The 25,309-nt window shown below is 45.7% G+C and overlaps 2 protein-coding genes across 2 annotated transcripts in view; one reads left to right on the forward strand and one right to left on the reverse strand.

The window, feature by feature from the left end:
* The window catches only part of LOC120318248 (zinc finger protein 271-like), a 32,486-nt gene extending 28,023 nt beyond the window's left edge, over positions 1-4,463 (reverse strand). The window contains exon 1 of the mRNA XM_039365671.1: positions 4,353-4,463. The gene's annotated coding sequence lies outside the window, so the exon portion shown is untranslated. The remainder of the gene's footprint in view (positions 1-4,352) is intronic.
* Positions 4,464-7,270: 2,807 nt separating this feature from the next.
* Positions 7,271-17,289, forward strand: LOC120318221 (zinc finger protein 850-like). The gene is made up of 2 exons (XM_039365639.1): positions 7,271-7,351; positions 12,119-17,289. The coding sequence occupies exon 2, from the start codon at positions 12,852-12,854 to the stop codon at positions 14,754-14,756; it is 1,905 nt and encodes a 634-aa protein (XP_039221573.1). The 5' UTR covers positions 7,271-7,351; positions 12,119-12,851; the 3' UTR covers positions 14,757-17,289.
* The last annotated feature ends 8,020 nt before the right edge of the window (positions 17,290-25,309 follow it).

The following is a 25,309-nucleotide window of genomic DNA, read 5'->3' on the forward strand; positions in this document are numbered from 1 at the left end:
AACATGGTATGTGGAAAGTCCATGTGTTTTCAGCCTGAAAATTATCCCAAAATGGTTGCAGTCAAACCTTTTGAGGCAATTTCAGAGACATGGAAGCTTTAACTGATGAATTGATGCCTAAAGCCTCTGCAAAATTTAAAGCACCAGTGTCAGCTCTGCCTGCCTCAGCTGGGGCCTCACAGGCATTCTGCCATCAAAAGAAGAAGGGGGAGAGAGGATGAAAGGGAGAAAGATGAAAGGGCAATAAATCTTTGTGTGTGTGTGTGATAGGAAATCAGGAAGGGGGGAATGTCAGGTGGGAGGGATCAGAGCAGCCAGATCCTGTTTGTACCAGCATCCCATGGCCGGGCCTCCTGAGAAATATATGTATTACCCACAAACATCTCAAAACATCTTGGTGAGTTCCAGTTGGCTGGAAATGGACTGGTCATGTGGGGAGAGATGGGCTGGGGGCAAACCTACCCCTTGTTTTGCATCCAGCGAGTTTCAGAGCTGGCTTGAATTTACAGCAACCAACACTCTTAGTAAAATAACCCTTTGCTTTAATCAAATGGAGTAGAAGGCTTTTCTTTCCTAAAGGATCGGATTCGGGTAGGTTTGACATTAAGCCAACAATGCAGTTGTGGCCACCCTTTTTCTGTGTCAGCCCCTCAAATATTGAAAGACTGCTATCAAGTCACCCTTAGTCCTTCTCTCCGTTAGAGTAGATATATCCAGTGCCTGCAATCGTTCATCATATCTTTTAACCTCCAGTTCCCGTCTCAACATCTCTTTTGCATCATAAGTGACCAAAAGTGCACATCAAAACTGGTGTAGTCTTACTTATAATGCAGTACTAACACTCATGTGATCTTGATACCATCCCACTGTTGATGCAGATTAGGACTGCACTGGCTTTTTCTGCAGCTGCAGCACATTGCAAGCTCATACTTCAGTGGTTGTCCACTGGGACTCCTAGATCCCTCTCACAGTTACTGCTGTCAGGTCTACCAGGTACGGTTTGGCACCTCATAGGCATTCTGCCATCAAAGGCTAGAAAGAGAGAGAGATGGGCAATAAAGCTGTATGTGATGGGAAATAGGGAGCGGTGAATGACAAGAGATGAAGACCAGAGAAGCTCAATACCAATCTGCATCAGAATCCCAGGCCAGGCACCCTGAGAACAAAACATCTTGGCGAATTCTGACTGGATGGAATTGGCCTGGTCACAGGGAGAGGGCTGGGATGAGGGGAATCCTTTTTGTATTTTTTGGTGTGCAAAATCTAAAGCTAGCCAGACCTTACAGGAGCCAACATCCTTTTAGTAAAAGAACCTTTTGCTTCAACTCAATGGAGTCGAGGGTCTTTATTCTTGAGGGATCAGAATGGGGCAGGTCTGACATTAGGCTAAAGATAACAAAGATAACAAGATACCGCTTTGCAGTTGTAGTCAATCAGGAGAGGATATCACCTCTACTATTGGGAACATAGAAACAATGTCAGCTCCAGGGAGCAACAGGAAGAGATTGAAGCCTGGGGGAAACATCCTCAAATCCCCCTCTTGGAGGACTAGATCTCTCCGAGTGGCTGGGAAAGGATGATCCACCAAGACCCTGATGGTCCCTCAAATTCAGGAGAAAGGAAGAGTGGGAGGAGAAACCCATGGGAGTCACATTCACCCATGGGAGCCGTGGCAGCTGCTGGAGGGAGACGCAAGCGGAGCTGGAGGTAACTTGAAGAAAAGGCCAACCATAGGCGAGCCGGATTGAGAGGACTGGATGTTGGAGGAAGCCAACTGAAAGGGGCTTTTGGCAACCTCACATACGAGAAGCCTTGGCCTGGCTGGTACACCCCAATGATCATCTGGCTCTGAGCATGGCAAGTGATGGGGCAAAGACCTTGGCTCCACAATAGCGAGTGTCCCTGCACCTGGCCCTACAGCCAAGCTCGCACCAGCTGTAGGAGCAGTGCCAGCATGGAGGAGAAGATGCAAGACACTAGCCCTGGTTCAACAGAGACCCCAGACAGTTAGGGTTCTTCCTAATGCAGGTTCCAATTTACATACAAGAGTATGGTCCAGAAATAGCCACTGAAGGAACAAAGGTGAGGTGCATGACCATGGCATTGGAGAGGACAATGGCCGAATGGATGATCCCCCTCCATAACGACATCTGAGAGTTGACAAATTTTGACCGTGTCATGGTCACACTTCAAAGACCCCTTAGTCAATCACAAGGCCAGAGACCATATAAAGACTATCAGCCAGGGACGTAGGGGAGTGGCCAAATACACACAGGAGTTTTACGACCTAGCTGGCTGACTGACTAACTGGCTAGAGGAAATCCTGTTCGAGTGCTTCTGAGACGGGCTAAGACAATACCTATATCTCCATGGGTGTCACCCCTCCCTGTGGCTGGCATGCCCTAGTGGAGGAAGTGGAAATCGACCTAAAGCGGTGTGTGTACGCAATGACAAATAGGGAAGGGGGGAAATGACAGGTGATGAAGACCATAGAAGCTTGGCACTAGTTTGCACCAGAATCCAAGTTTAGGCATCCAGGGAAAGAATGCCTTTTGCCCCAAAACATACTGGCATTCTCCAAACATCTTGGCGAGTTCTGATTGGATGGAGATGGACTGGTCATGGGGAGGAGAGCTGGGATGAGGGCAATCCTTTCTGTATCTTTGGGATGTGAATTCTAGAGCTAGCCTGACCTTACTGCAGGCAATATCTTTTTTAGTAAAAGAACCTTTGACTTCAACCCAATGGAGTCGAAGGTCTTTCTTTCCTAAGGGAACAGATTGGGCCAGGTCTGACAACTGCTTTTGAGCCACAGTCAAGGTCAAGGTTTTAAAAAGGAATGAGCAGTCAAATGAACGTTTTGCCCCCAAAGCTCTCTAGTTTTTAAAAACTTTTGGGGCAAAACGTTCATTTGACTGCTCATTCTTTGTTTTGCCTGTATCCTACGCCATTGAACTTTTTCAAATTATTTTTAGCAGAATTACAATATGTGGGAACCTGTATGGGGAGGGGATTGCCCTTGGCATTAAACTTAGCAAACTGTTTTCTGTTAAAAATAATCAATCTAGACAGTGATTAATCCTTTCAAAACACTTGGGGGGAAATGGACCTCTGCCCTCCCCTTTAAAAAAAGCCCAGTCAAAATACCATCATCCACGCGCCAGGCTGAAGTTAATAGGTTCTGAAGGGCTCCAAGATTTTCATTATATTAAAATACTTTCAGAAATTTTTACAAAAAGGGAAAGCTATGAAAGCAAAAGTGGAGAGACTCAGAGAAATTCTGTGCCTTACACAGACATAAAATTTGGAGAAAAACTGAAAATTGGAAAGGCAAATTTGTAAAGGACTAACTAGAGGAAGCAGGATTGGCTCGATAGAATATAAACAAAAACGATCCACGAGGTATTTTATTCCAACAGCTGAAGTCTCTCTGGAGCTCAACCAACCTGCATCTTGTGCACACCAGTCTCTCTTCCCAAAAATGCTCTGCAGGCAGCTATTAGAGCAACCAGGCCTGCCCTGTGACCTAAAATTCTTTTATCTTTCTAAAAAAATCTCACCGATCCCCCTTGATCTCTTTGGAAAACTGTTTATAAAGAACAGTGGAAAGCTTCTTTTTCAGGGTAGAACATACAGACCTTAAAAGAAATAACATTTAAATTGAAAACCTCCACAGACAGGGCTGTTCACTGACACGGGCAGGGAGAAACAGGGACGCAGCAGTCACCAGAGAGGGAATCTGGGCATGTAAGAGAGGCAGATTCAGGAGCTCCGTCTCAAAGCAAGCCCACCTGGACAGGGCTGCCCATCGGCCAAGCCCACCTGGACGCCTCTCGGGTCTCCGTCACTCGCCTTCCAGATGCAACCGGCCTCCTAGTAGCAGGGTTATCGCCTTCGGAGGGGTGCCCCCTCCAGCCACGATCCCTCTGACACCCAGATCTCCCCGTCCTCTTCCTGTCCTCCAGACAGTGGAGGGATGATCCTCCCCAGCAGCCACGGGGGAACGTGGGAACGGCGGTGCCCAACCTTCCGGGAAACACCAGGAGCCCCCACGCTGGGAGCCGGGCTGCACCAAGAGGAGGGGCTGCGGGGCAGGAGGGGGGTTCGGGGGAAGGATTTGAAGGGGGGCGAAGACGCAGAAGCAGCAACCGAGGAGAAGCGGCAGCTCAGAGGTTCCCACTGAGCAGAAAATCTCGCAAGGAGAGGCGGAGACTCGGAAGGGGAGGGGGCGCAACTGGGGGAAACCCACCTCGCTCTCCCTCCCTCCCTCCCCCGAGGAATCCCTCCTCCCCTTCCCGCCCCTGGGGATTCCCCCTGATTCCCCCCCCCCCGCTCGCAGCGTCCTTGCCCACCTGGCGCCCCTTGAGCGCCCCTCCCCGCGAAGGGAATCTCCGGCAGCCCTTGCTGAAGAGACGTCGAGCGATCACGATGGGGGCCGAGAGGGCTCGGAAATTGGTCTCCCCCCCCCCCGGTTTCCTGCGTCCTCTCTAGGCGCCAGAGAAAAGCTCTCTGCGTTTAACCCCTTCGCGGAAGCTGCTGCGAGGAGCGGGCGACTGGGGCGCCGCCGAGCAAAGCCAAACTCCACCAGCCGGGGCCCCGCAAAAGACCGTCACCCCCAGGGGAAAGTCAAAGGACTCTCCCAGACTCACATGGCTCCCCTCCCCAATATATGGAGAATCCCTTGTTCTGAGTAGGAGGATCCGTTACCTGCCTGCCTTCTCCTGTTTTAAGGGTCTTCATCTCTAAAATGAAGCTGTAGCCAAAGAACAACTTCATTCCCCCTTACATGTTCTCCAAGGATAAAATAAAGTTAGGTACAAGAGCCATCGGATGCCACAAAAATGCTTTAATCACAATGCCAGCCTAATTGAGGGAATTTCATGCAACCTCCTTTCCTAACTGCTATCAGCATTTGCAGTCATTTTCAGATGTTTCAAATGGTCAGGGATCTTGAAAATCATAGGGAGGCCATAAGGTATATTGTTTCCTTCCTGTTTGATCGGCATAGTTAACTGTTTAATGCTGAGTGAGGTTTCAAGCAGCTGTTACTTATTTTTATCTCTGTATCTGTTGGCACCTCTGTTTGGTTGCTAATTGACTCGACTGAAGCACCCTACTGTTTGTAGTCTCACAAAAACAAGCTTTGGGAGAAGCACCCTGCCCTTAGGATTTCTGTTGACAGCTTGCTGGTTGTTTTGCAATTCCTACTGCTGCAAAATATGGTTTTAAAGGAAAAGTAAGAGAAAAAAGTGAAATGACTCCTTTACAAACCCCCCCCCAAAAGGTCCATTAAAAGGAGCTTTGCGCTTCTTTATTCACAAGAAAGGAACCCATTCTCAATCAGGCACTTTCCAAAAGAAATGGCATGATAAATTAAACCCTCTCTGTATTTTACAGCATTCATGATCCCATCAGTATCGGTAACACCACTAGCGGAAATGCAGTCCCAAGCCAGGATAGACCACCATGTTCCCCTGAAGGCTACAAACATTCATTTGTCTATCTCCCTCCAAATCTTCTCACATATTGTTGACAACTGGATCCAAAAATTTCAAACTTAGATTCATCATAGCATAATACTGATACTTAGTCCATTTTTTGTAAGCTTCGGTATATCTTAACATTTTCACCCTGTTCCCCTTCTGCAAGTGTGGGTGTCTTGGCTACTACCTATCCATTAACACCATTCCTGACTGAACTTCTTCAGACTATAGAAAGATCAACTTGGCCTTCGGATGAAGCTGCCAGATGCTGAGCCAGGTCCTTGGTGGATTTCCTCTGATCTCTCAAAGGAACATCTCATCAGAATTTGAAAATGTCCTTGGTCTTCCAGTCCCCTTTTTTGTCCCTGACTTTTCCTGATTCCTCAAATTTCCTTATAACAGCTTGAACATCTATGCAGATTCTCAATCATCCAAGTCATGGTTGTCCCAAGGTGTTTTTCAAAGGGTAACTGGACTTTCTTGATTTTTTCCTTAAAGAAGTTTTGAAAAAGCTGTAGAATCTTCTTGGATCAGAAGTGATATATTTGCAAGGAAAAAAATGAAGAAAGTCCAGTTGCATTTTGAAAAACATCTTTGGAACAACAGCTTGAATACCACATCTTGAATATCCAGTTTGTTCATACATGGCTTAGATCAGGGGTGTCCTCCGGGCTGGATGTGTCATCCGGAAGCTGTGCCAACCCCATTGCCAGCAATGGCAAAACCGTCCCGATATGCGCGATGTCATGTGACATTGCAAGTTTGACATGTCTGATTTAGATAAAGAGATTGAAGGGGAACTCATCAAATTTGCAGATGACACCCAGTTGAGGGGAATAGCCAACACTTTTGAAGATAAGCACAAGATTCAGAAAGATCTTGACACATGTGAGCATACGGCCCTTTCCAGCAAAATGCAATTCAGTGGTGAGAAAAATAAGGTCTTACACTTAGGCAAGAAAAGCTAAATGCACATCTATAGAAGTTGTTGTACCTTGTTCAACAGTACCTTGTGAGAGGGATCTCAAAACACTTACATATGAGATAGCAGTGTGGTGTAACTGCCTAAAAAGTCAATTCAGCATTAGAATGATCAAAAACAGTTCCAACCTAGAATCAAGGAGAAAGTTCCTGTCTGTGAGAAAAGTGGAATGGCTTGCCTCTAGAAGTTGTGGATGCTCCATCAATGGAGGTGTTGAATAGGAGATTCCACAGCCATTTTTCCAGCTGGGAATAGGGTCTCATGCTTGGAGACTTAGTCCCTTTCAAATCTTATTCTGTAATTCTGTAAGAACTTCATGAGCTTTTAGGGCTCAGCATGCAGCTAATCTTCACAAGCTAAGTAGCGTCACATTTCACTATTTCACTTGGCTCAGTTGCAAAGAGAGGTTGCTGTGAGTGTGGAAATGACTTGATTGCATGTGATCAGTGAAAACATCTCACAAATGCCTTTGGTGGAAATGGGACAAGCCTATTTTTCGGCCTCCTACTGAGAGATGGTGGTCAGATAGGCAGCATCATCTGTGACTAGATTACAGGGGTTCTCAACCTTGGCAACTTTAAGACATGTGGACTTCAACTCCCAGAATTCCTCAGCCAGCTGGCTGAGGAATTCTGGGAATTGAAGTCCACAAGTCTTAAAGTCGCCAAGGTTGAGAACCCCTGGACTAGAAAGCCAACAGTAGACTAGCCCCCTCGCTGGTTGAACGTAAAGGAGTTAAAACCATCAAGTACTGTATTGCTAGAAAGGCTAGGAGGAGAGGAGACGTACAGGGGAACTTCCTCTACCTACCGTATCGCTCATGGGAGGAGGGTTGCGTGCAGAGACGCTCTCGCTTTCTTGCAAAGGTGGAAGCATCAGCAGGAAGGTGAGTTGAGGCCAGGTTGGAGGAGAGTTCGGGAGTAAGTCGGGCTGTTTGGTTCCCTCCACAATGTGGAAGCAGAGAAGCAACTAGACCAGCGGTAGGCAACCTTGGCTCTTTTATGACTCGTGGAACTTCAAGTCCCAGAATTCCAGAGCCAGCATGGCTGGCTCAGGAATTCTGGGAGTTGAAGTCCACGAGCCATAAAAGAGCCAAGTTTGCCTATCCCTGAACTAAACTATAAAATAACAGTTGGAGGTCATGTAGTCCAATTCCCTGCTCGAGCAGGAGACCTTCTACATTTCAGGCAAATGGCTGTCCACTCTCTTCTTAAAAACCTCCAGTGGTGGAGCACCCATTTGGAGGCAAAACCCATTTTCCCCTCCACTGGTAATTGTTCTCCCTGTCAGGAAATTTCTCCTTGCTTCTAGGTTGTTTCTCTCTTTGATTAGTTTCCACCTGTTGCTTCTTGTCTCGCCTTCTGGTGCTTAGGAAAATAGGCTGACCCCCCCCCCCAGCCTTCTTCATTGTGGCAGCCCCTTAAATATTATAACAGGGCTATTATATCATCCGTACTTCTTTTTTATACTAGACTAGACCAGGGGTAGGCAACCTTGGCTTTTTTATGACTCGTGGACTTCAACTCCCAGAATTCCTGAGCCAGCTGGCTCAGGAATTCTGGGAGTTGAAGTCCACGAGTCATAAAAGAGCCAAGGTTGCCTACCCCTGGACTAGACATACCCAATTCCTGCAACTGGTCTTTGTGTTTTAATCTCAAGCTCCCAAATATATTTGTTGCTCTTTCATTTAATCTCTGTTAATAAATATTAATTCCAGTATAGCTGACTCTCTAATTCCATCCTCTACCTTTTGGATGACAAACTTGTCAGGTTTGTCAGGAACCTTTAAGAACACACTGGGTAACAATTTTTCTGGAATGGTAGGGGGTCTTCCTGGCTGAGCAGGGAACTGGACCAGAAGATTTCTAAGATCCCTTTCAACTCTGTTGTTCTGTTATGGACCTGTTGTTTTACTGGCTGATCTGCCACTGAATCTTATGAGATTTTTTATTTTTTACTTTCACATCTAGCCAACAAGCATGGTACTTCCTATTGGTGTCCCATCCATGTATTAACCAGGTTCAACTAAAAAATAGCTAAGGAGGACCTTTTCAGGTGTTCAGGTTGTATAGGTCAGTGGTGGCGAGCCTATGGCACGGATGCCAGAGGCGGCACTCAGAGCCCTCTCTGTGGGCACGCACGCCGTTGCCCCAGTCCTAGGCCTTCAGCTGGGTTTTATAAAACTTTTTCGCTTTAGGACTCTGCCGCCATGTACAAAAAAAAAAAAAGGTTCAATCAGTCAATTTCAACTTCTCGCAGGGGAAAAAAAAGATCTTGCAAAGTTGGAATTGATTGATTGAACTTTTTAGTCCCACCCAATCTGCCGTTACCATTGCAGCCATGCCCACTCAGTGGGCCACACCCACCCAGCACTCGACGATGCATAAGTGGGTTTTGGGTTGCAGTTTGGGCACTCAGTCTCTAAAAGGTTTGCTATCACTGGTATAGGTAGTCCTCAGTTACCATTTGTTCCCTGAGTCTTCGAAGTTACAATGGCACTGTGAAAGCAGACATACACCTGGTCCACAAATTTGTAGCACTTATTCAGTGACTACACGTCAGCACTTCCTGTAGTTATGAAGGTACAGGAAAAGGAGTTGCATCAATTCAGGGTCTACCAATAGATGCACATTTATGAGGGTTGCAGCATGCACACTCATGATCCCTATTTGTGAACTTCCCAGCTACCGTGTTTCCCTGAAAATAAGACCAGGTCTTTTTTGGGGGGGGGGGGCCTCCAAAAGAAGCACCTAGTCTTATTTTCAGAGGGTTGTCTTTTTTACTCATCTCTGGCATCAGCAGCCTTGCCCAGCCAGCCTACTTTTTCTGTGGCCGAAGGAGTAGTTTCATTCTGCAGCTGAGAATGGAGCTTCGACCTGCATTTTGCAGTCAGGCCTTTCCAGAAGCCATTGCAGCCAAGAACTGAGCTATGGATTGAACCCATAGCTCGGTTCTCAGCTGCAGATGCGTTGCAGAACCGATTGATGGATGGAATCCATAGCTCAGTTCTCAGCTATAGTGGCCTTCCGGAAAGGCCTCTGACTGCGAAGTGCAGGCCTGGGGACGCCGCAGAAGAAGTAGGCTGGCGAGGAGAGGCCTAGTTGGAAGTTAAGTGGCTGCGGGGCACGTGGGGCAGCTCCACTCCCCTACCCCCACCCTTGCTCATTTTAGGTATTGTGCCTTGCCCCAAACTAAGGCTTATTTTGGGGGTAGGGTTTATATTAGGCCCACCCTCAAAAATCAAGCTAGAGCAGAGGTGTCAATTTCATTGAGGGCCGCATCAGCATTGCAGTTGCCCTCGGCGGGTGTGTGGCCAGGGTGGGTGCAGCCTACTGGATGGGTGTGCATGGAGTGGGTGTGGCCTACTGGGTGGGCATGGCCAGCTCTACATCGTTTACGTCAAGGTTGCCTGTGGAGGCCTGGGCAGGAATGGGACAGATCTCAGGGTCTCTGGCAGAAGGGGGTGGGAGTGGGGCAAGCGCCAAGGCATGGTCCATTTCTTCATTCCTCACAGGGTGACACCTCCCCAGCATGCACCCAGGGGGTGGGGCCGATGCAACGGGCTGGTTCCTCGCTGTTTCCAGAGGGCCTTGTGGAGCTAAGACTGAATGCGTTTCAGCATAGATGGGCACCACCAAATTGTACATTGGCTCTTGGCTGGCTTGGGCCAGGGCCAAGGCAGCGGGAACCATTCCCTCACTGTTTCCAGGATGGCTTCGTGGGCCACATGAAACCATTTTGCGGGCCACATCCGGCCCCCGGGCCTTACGTTTGACATGTCTGAGCTAGAGCTTATTTTTGGGGTAGGTCTTACTTTGGGGAAAACATGGTAGCTTCTGAAAAACAAAATCAGTGGGGATGCCAGTAGGAAGTTGCAAGTCAAGGTCATGTGAAATTGCCTTTCACAAATTATAGTGACTTGCTTAACAATTGCAGAGTTACAGATGTTCAGAACAAAGTTCTTCCTTACATTTCCAACATTCATTTGAGATGCCTTTATACATTCTGGACCATTTGTCCAGTTTTAGATACCAACAGTACATTTATAAAAGTTTTCTTTTAAATTATAGTTTAATGTGAATTTTAGATCTCTGGTCCACCTGTTCTCCCATTGTTCAAGCATTATGTTACATCCAAAGTTCTTTGCCCACTGACCCATACAATGCTTTACATACGCATTCTCCAAGTACTATTTTAATTACAGTTTATGAAACTTTGCAATAATATGTTCAACACTATCACACAATAGAATTTCCAACTCGTTTTTCACAAAATAAAATCCATAGCTCTTTTTGTCTAGTTTAAATCTTTCTTTCAACTGTAAATACATAAACCAAGGGCAAACACATCCTTCTGATTCCAACTTCTCTTTAGATTTCAGGATAAGGTTACCATAATTGAAAGATATTATTTGACTGTAAGTCCACCCGTCTAGCCTCATCACCATTTCTTTTCTTAAAAAGAGTTCCTGGGGAGATAGCCAAAGAGGCATCTTCCTAGAGAACCTTATTTTATATTTCTTTCAAATTCTGAGGACGGCACATCAAACAAAGTGATTATTATAATCAACATTTGCTTTAACCTGATCATACCATAAATAGCTGTGCCATCAAAATCTTAATTCATGGGCCTCTAGTGTCAAGATTCTGATTGACGAACCCAACCAAGCAAACATCATCGAAACATTCTGATCTCTTAATGTAAAACTTTATTGAGTACATCATTTTGGCATGTATGGAAGCAAAACCAGCTCTGGCAAAACCCCACCCAACCCCACATAGTAAAAGCATGGAATTCTCCCTCCTCCTTGGTCAGGTCACGTTGCCCAATTAAATGGAAAAATATTGTTATGAGAAAGTGTCTCTCGGTCTAATCAGAAACTTGGTGATGCCGTCCTTGATTCTCATGGTCTGGCTTCTTGATCTTTGAAATTTGCATCCCAATCCCTTTTCGTCCCCCCCCCCAAGTTTGTTGGCAAGCTGAGAAACAATAACTGTAGCTTCAGCAAAACCATGCTTCAAAACTCGACATCTAGCTCAAGTAATCTCTTATTTTGGGGAGTCACCCACTCATTTTGCCGAACGAAACAAAAAAACATCAAACTACAATTTCAAATTGGATAGACCCAAACCTCTCCTTAGCATCGTGCAATAATTTATATTTCATTTAGAGATCTCCATCTGCCATTGTATAAATGGAGTGTCAGTTACAAGTTTTGGTAAAGGCTGAAACAGAAAAACCATCTTTAGCAAAACATTTAACTTAATTACTGAAATTCTATCTAATAATTGTAATACTAAGAATTTATTGACCTAAGTCAGGGGTAGGCAACCTCGGCTCTTTTATGACTCATGGATTTCAACTCCCAGAATTCCAGAGTCAGTCTAGCTGACTCAGGAATTCTGGGAGTTGAGGTCCATGAGTCATAAAAGAGCCGAGGTTGCCTACCCCTGACCTAAGTCAACAAGTTTATTTCATGATTGAATGGATATTTGAACTTCGGTCTTGGTAATCTTAAATGTGTCAAATGAATCATAATTATGTAAGAGGCTATTATGGCATGTTTGTTTTTCACTAGTATACTTTTTCATTTCAAGTCTTCTGTAAAAATTGTATAAACAATAAAGGTTACACTGTTATTTGAATCTTATAGATAAAGAGGATGCCAATAAGAGCACTCCAGACAACTGAGAATAACAAGCAACACTGAAAAGGAAAGGAAATCAAAGCAGAATGCAAAATATTTTCCATTTCCTTCACAAAACCGCACAATTCTCCTTCCCCACCAGGTGATAGACAAAAGAGAGAAAATCAAGAAGACATTTCAAACTGGAAAAAGTAGAGTATGCGGAATTCGAGGATACAAACATGAAAAAGTCAACGGAAATTATTTTTCCCTTCAGAAAAATAGGGAAATATCTAGAAGTCAATGGAGAGAAAAAGATCATTTGGGAAGCCACGGCAGGCAGACAGTAATGCTGCCCTTGCTCTGGGAGCCAGACAAGAGTAGCTTCAAGCAAAGAGATCACACATCATTTTGACGTCCTCAAGAATATCAGTGGTGGAAAAGCCCCACCAATGAGCATATTATGGAAAGGTGCAGATTTCAAATCACAGATAATTATGAACAAAATGATCCATATTGGAGAAAAGCCATACAAATACTCTGAATGTATCAAAAGCCCTTCTCCAAAAAGCTCTCTGGTGGTTCATGAAAGGACCCACGAAGGAGAGGAGCCCCACAGGTGCTCCCAATGCAGTAAATGATTTGTGAGCATGGGCACTTGGTGATACATTAGAAGTTTCACACCAGGGAGAAACCCTTTCAATGTTCTGATTGTGTGAAACGTTTCAGCCAGAACTCCAGCCTGGTGATACACCAGAGGATGCAAACAGAAAAGAAATCATATGACTGTCTTGATTGTGGGAAAAGTTTCATTGCAAATTCTCACCTTGTGAGACACCAGAGGATACACACAGGAGAGAAACCCTTTGAATGTCCTGACTGTGGGAAAAGTTTCAGTCAGAAATCTGGCCTGGTGATACACCAGAGGACTCACACAGGAGAGAAACCGTTTGAATGTCCTGGTTGTGGGAAAAGGTTCAGTCACAGTTCCAGTCTGGTAGCACACCAGAGGATTCACACAGGAGAAAAACCATTTGAATGTCCTGACTGTGGGAAAACGTTCAGTCATAACTATGAACAGGTGATACACCACAGAAATCACACAGGAGAGAAACCATATGAGTGTCCGGTTTGTGGGAAAAGTTTCAGTCAGAATTCTAACCTGGTGCAACACCAGAGGACGCACACAGGAGAGAAACCATATGAGTGTTCAGATTGTGAGAAAAGGTTCAGTCACAGATCCAATCTGGTGACACACCAGAGGATTCATATAGGAGCGAAATCTTTTGAATGCCCTGACTGTGGGAAAAGTTTCGTTCAAAATGCTTACCTTGTAAAACACCAGAGGACTCACAGAGGACAGAAATCATATGAGTGTCCAGAGTGTGGGAGAAGTTTCATTAGAAAATTCCAGCTCACAAGTCACCAGAGAATACATACAGGAGAGAAACCTTTTGAATGTCCAGATTGTGGGAAAAGTTTCAGTCACAATTCCAGCCTGGTGAAACACCAACGGATTCACACAGGAGAGAAACGCTTTGAATGTGCTCTTTGTGGGAAAAACTTCAGTCAGAATTCCAGCCTGGTGATACACCAGAGGAGTCACACGGGAGAGAAACCATATGAGTGTCCAGTTTGCGGTAAACGTTTCAGTCACAATTCCAACCTAGTGAAACATCAGAAGACTCACACAGGAGAAAAACCCTTTAAATGTCTTGATTGTGGGAAAAGTTTCAGTCAGAATTATGAACTGGTGATACACCAGAGAAATCACACAGGAGAGAAACCATATGAGTGTCCAGTTTGTGGGAAAAGTTTCAGTTACAATTCCAGTCTAGTGAATCATCAGAGGATTCATACAGGAGAGAAACCATATAAGTGTCCAGAGTGTGGGAAAAGTTTCAATCAGAATTCCAATCTGGTGAAACACCAAAACACACATACAGGAGATAAACCTTTTGAATGTCCTATTTGTGGGAAAAGTTTTAGTCGGTACTGCAATCTGATGAACCACCAGAGGACTCACACAGGAGAGAAACCATATGAGTGTCCAGTTTGTGGGAAAACTTTCAGTCACAATTCCTACCTGGTGAACCACCAGAGGACTCACACAGGAGAGAAATTATATGAGTGTCCAGATTGTGGGAAAGGTTTTATTAGAAAATTTCAGCTCACCAGTCACCAGAGAACTCACACAGGAGAGAAACCGTATGAGTGTCCGGTTTGTGGGAAAAGTTTCAGTCACAATTCCAGCCTGATGAAGCACCAGAAAAATCACACAGATGAGAAACCATATAAGTGTCCAGATTGTGACAAAAGTTTCATTATAAAATTGCAGCTCAGGAGTCACCAGAGGACACACACAGGAGAGAAAGCCTTTGAATGTCCTGATTGTGGGAAAAGTTTCAGTCAGAATTCACACTTGGTGATACACCAGAGGACTCACACAGGAGAGAAACCGTATGAGTGTCTTATTTGTGGCAAATTTTTCATTAGAAATTCCCACCTCTTGAGACACCAGAGGACTCACACAGGAAAAAAAGCCTTTGAATGTCCTGTTTGTGGGAAATGTTTCAGTCAGAATTCAAACCTGGTGAAACACCAGAGGACTCACATGGGGGAGAGCTTTCAAATGTCCAATCTATGGGTGGTACTTCAGGTGTAAATCTCCCCTTATTGAACGCAAGAAAATAGACACAAGGCAAAATTTGACAAATTTAGAACACTTGAATTTCATTTCTCATCTCTAATTGAGTGTGTAGGTGAGAAATTGACTATTTGAATTCTGGCCTGATGCTTTTAAGTTAACACATCTCAGGTTTAGACCAGTAGGTGGAGAGAAAAACGTGGAAATTGTTAGTTTGATAAAGGCTATCCATTTCTTCTTATAGGCAGAAGTTTCTGGATATTTCCTTTTGCAGAAGTTGTGGAATTCCTCAAAAAGGCTTTTGGGTGGTGTTTTTTTTATATTGATCATGGAATTCCAACATATGGACTTTCAGGCTTCTATCTTGGTGTCCTCCAGATTTTGAGGGCCATAATTCCCCAGCCACCATACAAATAGTTTTTGAGATACAACTGTAATGGGGCCTGCCAATTTGGTTGCATGTTGCAATGATGGCTAAGCGAGATTTCCTTGCTGAACTACCCCTGCCTGTTTCTCTCCCTGATGAAGCTGTTAAACAAATGTGTAAGTCCTCCATACCTTTCGAACCTCAGGTTGGTGAAGAAGAGCAGGACATGTGTAATTAGGCTGCGTGACTACGTCGTGAAAGCAGCTGTTATTTTCACTGTGCCTGGGCCATGTGGTGGACTTGTGGAAGCAGCTGCCATTTTGCAATGACTGCCTCTGGGTCAAAATGGTGGCTGCCTCTTGGTCACTGTTGCCTAGGAGTCGAGTCAGACTGTTCTGTTTTGCTACCTTAACATTTTGTACACTGTGTTAAGGGATTGTGAGTGCCTTAAAAATGGTGGCTGCCTCTGGGAGATCTCCAGAAGAGCAGGCCATGTATCCCTGGGGCACACGATAAGTGGACAAGTACCATTTGCACCGTTATTGTGCTGCAGCTACCAAAAAAAGCCAATGCAGTCCTAGGTTGCATCAACAGAGGAATAGTGTCAAGACAAGAAGAAATACAATTGGTTTATACAGTGCTGGTAACATCACACTTAGAATACTGTGTCCAGTTCTGATCATCACAATACGAAATAGTTGTTGAGACCCTGGAAAGTATGCAGAGAAGAGCAGTAAAGATGATAAAGGTCTGGACGCTATATCATATGATCAGTTGTGGGAGCTAGGTATATCTAGGCTATCAAAGGGAATCATTAGGAGGGACATGATAGCTGTCTTCCAGTACTTGAGGCGCTGTCACCAAGAAGAGGTGATTGACTTACTCTCTAGGTCACCTAAGGGCAGGATAAGTAGTAATGAATTGAACTTTAGGACAAGTAATGGATGGAGGTTTATTAAAATGAGATACAGAATACCGTGTTTTCCCCAGAATAAGACCGGGGGGTTTTTTGTCTCCAAAAGAGGCACCAGGTCTTATTTTCGGAGGATGTCTTTTATACAAGCCCGCCAGCCGGTCCACTTTTTCTACATTCCAGCCTATATTTCGCAGTCAGGCCTTTCCGGAAGGCCACTGCAGCTTAGAATTGAGCTATGGATTCAATCCATAACTGAGTTCTAGGCTGCAAATGCCTTGCAGAACTAAGCTATGGATTGACTGAATAGCTGGATTCTCAGCTACAAAGGCCTTCCAGAAAGGCCTCTGACTGCAAAATGCAGGCCTGGGAATGCCACAAAAATGGGCTAGTGAGGCCTGGCTGCAAGTGGGTGCAGGGTGCGTGGGGCAGCTCTATACCTCCACCCCTGATTTTCAGCTATGTGCCTTGCCCTAAAGCTAGGGCTTATTTTCAGGGTAGGTCTTACTTTCGGGGAAACACGGTAGAAGTAAGGAGAAATTTTCTGTCAGTGAGGGGCAATTAATAGAATAGCTTGCCTCCAGGGATTGTGGCTGCTCCATTACTGGCGATTTTCAAGAACAAGCTGGACAAACAGTATAAGGTTCCTGCCTTGAGCAGCGGGTTAGACTAGAAGACCTCCAGGGTTCCTTCCAAGCCTATAATGCTATTTTTCCATGGATTTAGAGATAGTTTAGAAAACAGGTACAGAGCAGCCCAATGAACTTGCTCCTCATAAGTTTTTTTAAACTATTTTATTCAGAAAATTAATATAAAGTATAAAATCCTCCCCAAAAGGAAATTTTTAAAAAACAAAACAAAGACAGACAAAATATTTTAAAAGAATGAAAAAATGTTCATTAAAAAAGACAAAAATAGATTTACATATATTATCCCCCCCCATTTGAGCATTCATAAATATATTGTCGCAATATTAGTTGCCTCCCCTTGCGAAGCAGGCCCCAAATTTACAAAGTTCTACCTCTATTTACAACCAATCTGACCTTCCTCTCTCTACTATATAGAGAGGCAAAGTAGTCAACGGGTGAACCAGCAATTAAAACATCAACGCATTTAGTTAACAATCTGTACTGCATTTAACTTGTATAAAGTCTAAAGTCTAGAACGGCTTCTTATTTACCCCGAGTCACCCGAATCATTGTCTCTGATCTGTCTAGGATGAAATATCTTTGTTTGATTGCTATTAATAAAACTTTTTCATAAGATTTTGATTGAGAACAATAAGAAAATAATTGTGTCTTATTCCCCAAAATCATAATCCTCTTGGTCGATCCTTTCTCCCAAAAGAGTCTAGTCCAGCGGTTCTCAACCTGTGGGTCGCGACCCCATTTGGGTCGAACGACCATTTCACGGGGGTTGCCAAAGTCCTGGAGTTTTTCCTCATAGAATCCTTATGAAACACAGTCCAGCATTTTTTTGTTTTGTTTTGTTTTGTTTTCTCCTTTTTCCTTAGCTGTGCTACTCCCTCTTATTCTATTGGCTTTCGAACGCCAATAGAATAGACTCTCTTGAATAGAGTCGAATTCTATTGGCTTTCAAAAGCCAATAGGAATTGTCCAGGCTGTCTCTACCCTGCTGAGCCCGCCAAAAGTCCCAGTCAGCAAACGTTGCTGCAAGTTGTCTGCAGCTAAGGCGAGCTTTGTGGAAGTTTCCACCCTTCCCTGCTGAGCAACTAAATGTAAGTAAAAGAGAGCCAGGGGTGGGAGGGCTGCCCAGGAGCACCTGGGCCTGCCTGCCTGCTGCCGCACCGAAGGGGTGATGGGCATGGTGAGGCTAGCGGGGCAGCGGCGGGCGCTGGGAGGATAGCTGGCGCGCGTAGGGCCTGGCGGGTGGCTTACCTCCCTTGGGCTGGGCCAGCTGGTGGCCCAGCTGGTGGTCAGCCTGTGCCATCGCTGCCGCTTGCCATGGCTGCCCAGGAGCGCCTGGGCCTGCCTGCCGCCGCAATGAACGGGCGGTGGCCAAAGTAAGGCTAGCGGGGCAGCAGCAGGCACTGGGAGGATAGCTCGCGCGTGTGGAGCCGACTCAGTGTGTAGCGGCCTCACCGGTTCCCCACCGACGTCCGGGCGCTTGAAACGCACCCCCAACGCCGCCCCAGGCCGGCTCAACTGCGTGGGCGGCTGGTCTGAGCCAAGCCCTCCGCATAATGAAATCACAGGCAGTGGCACCTTGCCAGCTATGCCTCGGCCGGCGCAGGGGGCGGCACCATGCATGCGCGGCACTCCCGGGCCAAGGCGGTTGCTGGGCGATGGCCTGCGTGCGCCCTTGGCCTGCCCATCGTGCGCTCCAGCCGCAGGAGAGGAGGCAGAGTGTGCGCGCCAGAGAGAGGAAAAGAAAAAGTGAGTGAGTGAGAGAGAATGAGCGAGCAAACCCCGCCCCTCCTCCTGCCCCCGCCCACAGGGAAATACAGGTAGTCCTCGACTTACGACCACATGGTTGGGGGTCACGGCATTAGGAAGGTTGAGAACTACTGGTCTAGTCCAAATGGTTTTTCAGTTAGATATAGGAAGTCCCTTCCCCAATTACCACTAACTTCATCACATCAACGTCCAGTTCATCATACATCAAATGTTAGCTCCAATTCTGTAGAATCCCTATGGTGAGGGGTCTTTTAAGCTGTGGCTGTGCTCCCCATGGCAGCTTTTGAGAATTGCTGAATTCACTAAGCCATCCATTGGGGAGTGAGTCATCCATTTGTGTGCGGTCACAATCCCAAACGCCTCCATCAGTCCCAGAGAAAGGGGACCTTCCAGATCAGAAATGTTTTTCCCCACCATGATCCTTCACATCTTTCTGGGTAACCCACCAGCTGGGTATGACAACAATTATTTCCTCCCTGTGATGCTTCCAGCAAATGACATCCAGATGGCAGATGGCTTTTTTTCTGGGTGTAATATAGTCCTCCCTTATCATTTGCCTCATTTAGTAACCATTCAAGATTAGGATAGTATTAAAAAAAACAGCTTTGCAAACAATCCTTGCACATTAAAACCATCAAATTGTCCCACGATTGTGTGATGTCCATTAGCATGCCTCCCAACCAGCTGAAGGCAAGCAAAGTTCATGGAGAAAACAGAAATAAAACCACCAGTGGCGTTCAGCTGAGGTCTCAATGTCCACAGTGATTCCTGTAATGACCAGAGGTCAAAAGCCTGTTTGCAATCAGGTGATTTTTTTTCACTTAGTAGCCGTGAATCCTAGCAACAGAATTGCCAGTCAAAATTGTGGTCACTAAGGGAGGATTACCCTCCTTCGTTCATCCCCACCCTTCAGGCTTGTTCTTCCTGCAGTTGATGGGGAGGCGACCAATGTGCAGTGGGGGGGGGGTCTCTCTGGATGGCTCTCCTGTTAGAGAGCTGGGGTGCTGCAGGGGTGAAGGTTCCGTTGCTGGGCTAGGAGTGGGGACACCCGAATTCCAGCCTCTCCTCAGCCATGAAAGGTCCCTCGGTGTCAGCCCCACTTGATAGGACCAAGAGGAACAGATATAAGTTGGCACTGTCATGTGACCCCATGCTTAATGACCGGCTGCTTAGTGACACAGATGCCAGTCCTGTGCCCAGAGGCCTCCAGGGCAGAGAGTAAAGAAAATAGCCTTAGGGCAGAGGTCCCCAACATTTTGCGCACCAGAGACCAGTTCTGAGGAGAAAGGTTTGTCCATGCACCAGAGTGTGTTTGGTTTTGTGTGCTGCTTGCATCCCACAGATGGGTCGTTGCTTGTTTGTGCACAGGAAGACTCTTAACACTTTTTTTAAAAACAAATTAGACATTGGGGATGGGGGGACAGGTGGCAGGCCCCGTCGCGAGGCAAGGTGAGGCAGGTGGCGGGGTGGGGGTGGCCTGGCTGTGGGGTGCGTGATGCAGCTCCAGGACTGGGCTCGGGCGGAGCAGGGAGGGGAGCCCTGACTGCCTGTCGGGTATGGGGGCTCCCGGCCCTTTCCATTCGCAGGGGTCATTGGGGGTGGGGAAATAGGTGGCAGGCTCACTGGAGGACAAGATTGGACAGTGAGGGCTGAGCCCCAGACATCATCATCATCAAGTTTTCTATCTTATCTAGTAGGTTGTGATCTACTTTGTCAAGTAGATGTCTGCTCTTAACACTTTTTTTCTACTGAGACTGAATGTAATAAGAGAATCTTGCAAGTCTGATTATGTTGTGCCTCCCCCACATAGAAACTTATGCTCCTGTGAATGAGGGAGGTGTTTGTTTGAGCCTGTTTGTAACATTATCTCTCTCTGTTGTGGACTTGAGGTAGGTTGCTTATCCCCTAAAGCAGGGGTCCCCAACCCCCGGTCCGTGGACCAGTACCGGGCTGTGGCATGCCAGCAGCCGGTCCGCACAAACAAGCAAAGACCCATCTGTGGGATGCAGGCAGCACACAAAACCAAACACACTTTGGTGCGTGGAAAAACCTTTCTCCACAGAACCGATCTCTTTTGCCCAAAGGTTTGAGGACTTCTGCCCTAAGGCTATTTTCTTTACTCTCTGCCCTGGAGGCCTCTGGGCACAGGACTGGCATCTGTGTCACTAAGCAGCCAGTCATTAAGCATGGGGTCACATGACAGTGCCAACTTATATCAGTTCCTCTGCAGTTGTTAAGCAAAACATGACCGTGACTTGCAAATTCCTGCTGGCCTTCCCCACTTATTTTTCTTGTCAGAAGCTAGTGGGAAAGTCATCAATGGGGACTGTGAGCGTGGGATGCTGGAACCATTATAAATGTGCACCCGTTTGTTCCATTTTATGACCTTTCTTGCCACAGTTGTGAAGTGAATCGCTGCAGGGTTCCGTTAGTAACGGGGTTGGGTTTTTTTGTATTAAATTTTTTTATTATTCAAAATATAAAATACAAAAAAAAATGTGGGGAAACTAAGGGAAGGAAAAGGGGAAGAAGAAAAACGGGTAGAGGGCGGGAAAAACATTGACTTCCAACTCTTTTTAGCGGAGTAGAATATAATGAGGTTACAACTTCAACTTTACTTTTACACAGTTGTTTATACTAGTCATTTCTTAACTAGGCTGCCTAATCAGCGAAAGCAAAATTTCATTTTCGAGAAGTGATTTCCAAATAAAAACAAAATTATATATATTCTCTTTTTCAGATAAAGCAATTAATCTAACTGTCTCTACTTTTTTTCTTTCCTGTGGGAAACACTATATATTACTGTTTACACTTATTAATCTTTGTATATTATCACCATTTCTATTAACAAAATTCTCTATTCTTTCAGATTCTTTACTCTTAAAAGAAAAAAATAACTTCTTTTACATCCACTTTAAAACACTAAACTTTTCTTTAAAAACATTTCTAAAATCAGTAAGTTCTAATACATCTTTTTTTCCACTTCCTTTCAATATACATACTTTGAAGTTCACTTTCAGTTGTATTTTATAAGCAGGGGTCCCCAACCTGTCGGCTGCGACTGGGCCGTGGTCCTTAAATCGCCACTGGACCACGTGAATGACCGGCCGGTGTGCGCACACAGCCCCACTTGCGTAAACCTTGTGTCCATCCGTAACCTCACTTACATGAGTCTCATTGTGGGCTCTCATGACCCCATATGCACCTGTCCCCCCTACTCTGGGCTGCCAACCGGGAACGGTTGGGGAACTGTGCCGTAAAGACTTGCAAATTTACTTGGAACTCTTACATTCAATTGCGTTGAGAGGTTTAAACAGTCATCTTCATGCCTAGTGGATGGTCACTTAAATATGAGCTAGCAGTGTGCAACAGCAGCCAAAAAAGCTAATCCTTGGTTGCATAAACAGAGGGATAGCGTTGTATCAGATGAAGTATTAGTACCACTACAGTAGGGCCAAAGTTGTGGAAATCTTTTGGGAAAAATGTACAGTAGAAATGCCACCTTTGGTTAAGTTTCCATCAATTTTTCTTCTAATTGCTTTATAACTGTAACCTTGCTCACTTAATAATACTATTTTATATTCCTTTCTGGGCAACCAGTCAACTCTTTGCACCACTACTTTAATTTTATTACGTTTTACAAGCTCACTAAATGAAAGAACACACCCACAAAAAAAACCAACCAGCTTGATAGCGATCACATAACACACCTCCTCTCAGCTTCAATAGGTGACATCAATAACTGAATCCTACTGTGATCTGATTGGCTCATTGCCAAAACAAGATGACACCTGATTGGCTCTCTAAACACTCGTGCTCATTGGCTACAATCAGATGAAGGAAAGCTACCTGATATCAACCTAAGCAAATTGTGTTTCTTTTTTTCTGGTTATTTGGCTATACCTTTTCATAAAATACAGATAATTGAAAAAACTATGTTGCTTTACATTCTTGATTAAATTATCTTTCCATTGATATATAATTTTATGGTACTACTACAAAAAAAGTGGTGTTATTAGCCATCAAACCTCAAAAATACACTTTTCCCAAAAGGTTTCTACAATTTTGGCCACTAGTACATATCAAAACTTAATAAGACCACATCTGGAATACTGCATCCAGTTTTGGTCACCACATTATAACAAAGATGATGAGACTTTGGAAAGAGTACAGAGAAGAACAACTAACACGAGTAAGGGCCTGACGACTAAAGCATATGAAGAACAATTGGAGGATTTGGGTATGTCTAATCTAGAGAAAAGGAGAACTAGGAGTGACATGATAGCCGTGATCCAATATATGAGGGGCTGCCACAAAGAAGAGGGCGGTCAACCTATTTTCCAAAGCACCTGAAAGTGAGACAAAAAACAATGGATGGAAACCAATCAAGGAGAGAAGCAACCCAGAACTAAGGAGAAACTTCCTAACAGTGAGAACAATTAGCAAGTGAAACAGCTTATCTTCAAAAATTGTTGGTGCTTCATCACTGAAGGCTTTTAAGAAGAGACTGGACAGCCACTTTTCTGAAATGGTATAGGGCAGTGGTTCTCAACCTTTCTAATGCCGCAACCCCATAATGCAGTTCCCCATGTTGTGGTGACCCCCAACCACTTATACATCACTGGGTATCAGGGGCATGGCCAAAGAAAAGGGGGGAAAATGGCTGACAGCCTTGTTTGGCGACCCCCGTGAAATGGTCGTTCGACCCCAAATGGGGTCCCGACCCTACAGGTTGAGAACCACTGGTATAGGGTCTCCTGCTTGAGAAAATAGGTCGACCCCTTCTTCTTTGTGGCAGCCCTTCAAATATTGAACACTGTTATCATGTCACCCCTGGTCCATACCCAATTCCTGCATTCATCAGATATTATAGCCTATGGCCCTCTAATTGTTCTTGTTGCTCTTTTCTGCACTCAGTATATGGTGGTGACCAAACATAGATGCAGTATTGGGAGTATGGTCTTATAAAGGTTTCATAAAGCGGTTATAACACTTCACATTAATCTTGATTCTATTGGTTAATGCAGCCTAGGATTGTATTGGCTTTTTTGGCAACTGCAGCACACTACTGGCTTACATCAATCAATCAATCAGAACAGAGTGGGAAGGAATCTTGGAGCTCTTCTAGTTCAATCCCCTGCTCAAGCAGGAGACCCTATACCAGTGGTGGCGAACCTATGGCACGCGTGCCAGAGGCGGCACTCAGAGCCCTCTCTGTGGGCACATGCACCATGCCCCGGAGATGGCAACTGTCCCTCTTCAACCAGCCGCCCGCTAACTCACCAAGAACCCATGTGGCCAGATGCATCCCAGCATGGCTGATTTCCTTCTCTCCCGTCCCATCCCTCCTGGCCTCACATGCTCTCCTTTTCCCAGACACGACCCACTGCATTGCCTCAGCTGTCGGCCGGCCGGCCAGCTCAGAGGAGACTTCTCTGAACTGCTGGCAGTAAGCTGCTGAGTCCCAGAGTGTGCTGGTCGAGGGGCCGGCAGGCTGTGGCTGCTGATGGACACTGTCAGTTCCCATGCGCTTGCTGGCCTCTGTGTGTAGCAGCCGCCCTGGTCCCTGCCTCGCCTTGCCCTGCCACAATGGCACCTCCGCCCTGCCTCGTCTCACCCAGCAGGACGAATCTCCTACCCACCGCCCCATCTGCCAGAGACCCCCTGGATCTCCCCCAACCCTGCCTAGCCCCCACAGGGGTCCCTCCCCAAAGCAACATCAAAGTGACCATGCCCACCTTGGCCACACCCACCCAGTCTGCCATGACCACACCCATGCCCACCCAGTGGGCCATAGCCACCTGGGCACATAAATAAGTGGGTTTGGGGTTGCAGTTTGGCACTCAGTCTCTAAAAGGTTCACCATCACTGCCCTATACCATTTCAGACAGTATGTTCTCCAGTCTTTTCTTAAAAAACCCCATTAAGAAACACCTACAACTTCTGAAGGCAAGCTGTTCCACTGATCAATTGTCCTCACTATTAGGAAATTTCTCCTTAATTCCAGGTTGCTTCTCTCCTTGATTAGTTTCCATCGTTTCTTGTCTTGCCTTCTGGTGCTTCGGAAAATAACGTGGCTCCCTCTTCTTGGTGGCAGACCCTCAAATACTGGAATACTATCATGTCACGCTAGTCCAGTGGTTCTCAACCTTTTTAATGCCGTGACCCCCAACCGGTCGTAAGTCGAGGACTACTCAACTGGTCATAAGTCGAGGACTACTCAACTGGTGCAGCATCATTTGCAGAATGGGACTTTTGGCGGGCTCAGCAGGGCAGAGACAGCCTGGACAATTCCTATTGGCTTTTGAAAGCCAATAGAATTAGACTCTATTCAAGAATTGGGTATGTCTAGTTTAACGAAGAGAAGGACAAGGGGGGACATGATAGCAGTATTCCAATATCTCAGGGGCTGCCATAAAGAAGAGGGAATCAAGCTATTTTCCAAAGCACCTGAAGGCAGGACAAGAAGCAACGGGTGGAAACTAATCAAGGAGAGAAGCAACCTAGAACTAAGGAGAAACTTCCTGACAGTGAGAACAATTAATCAGTGGAACAGCCTGCCTCCAGAAGTAGTAAATGCTCCAACACTGGAAGTTTTTAAGAAGAGACTGGACAGCCATTTGTCCAAAATGGTGTAGGGTTTCCTGCCTGAGCAGGGGGTTGGACTAGATCAGTGGTTCTCAACCTTTCTAATGCCGTGATAATACAGTTCCCCATGTTGTGGTGACCCCCAACCACTTATATATCACCGGGTGCCAGGGGCATGGCCAAAGAAAAGGGGAAAAAATGGCGGACAGCCTTGTTTGGCGACCCCCGTGAAATGGTCATTTGACCCCAAATGGGGTCCCGACCCACAGGTTGAGAACCACTGGAC

The sequence above is a fragment of the Crotalus tigris genome, unplaced genomic scaffold (assembly GCF_016545835.1).
Source record: "Crotalus tigris isolate CLP2741 ecotype Arizona unplaced genomic scaffold, ASM1654583v1 scf7180000020145.1122116, whole genome shotgun sequence".
Lineage (NCBI taxonomy): Eukaryota > Metazoa > Chordata > Lepidosauria > Squamata > Viperidae > Crotalus > Crotalus tigris.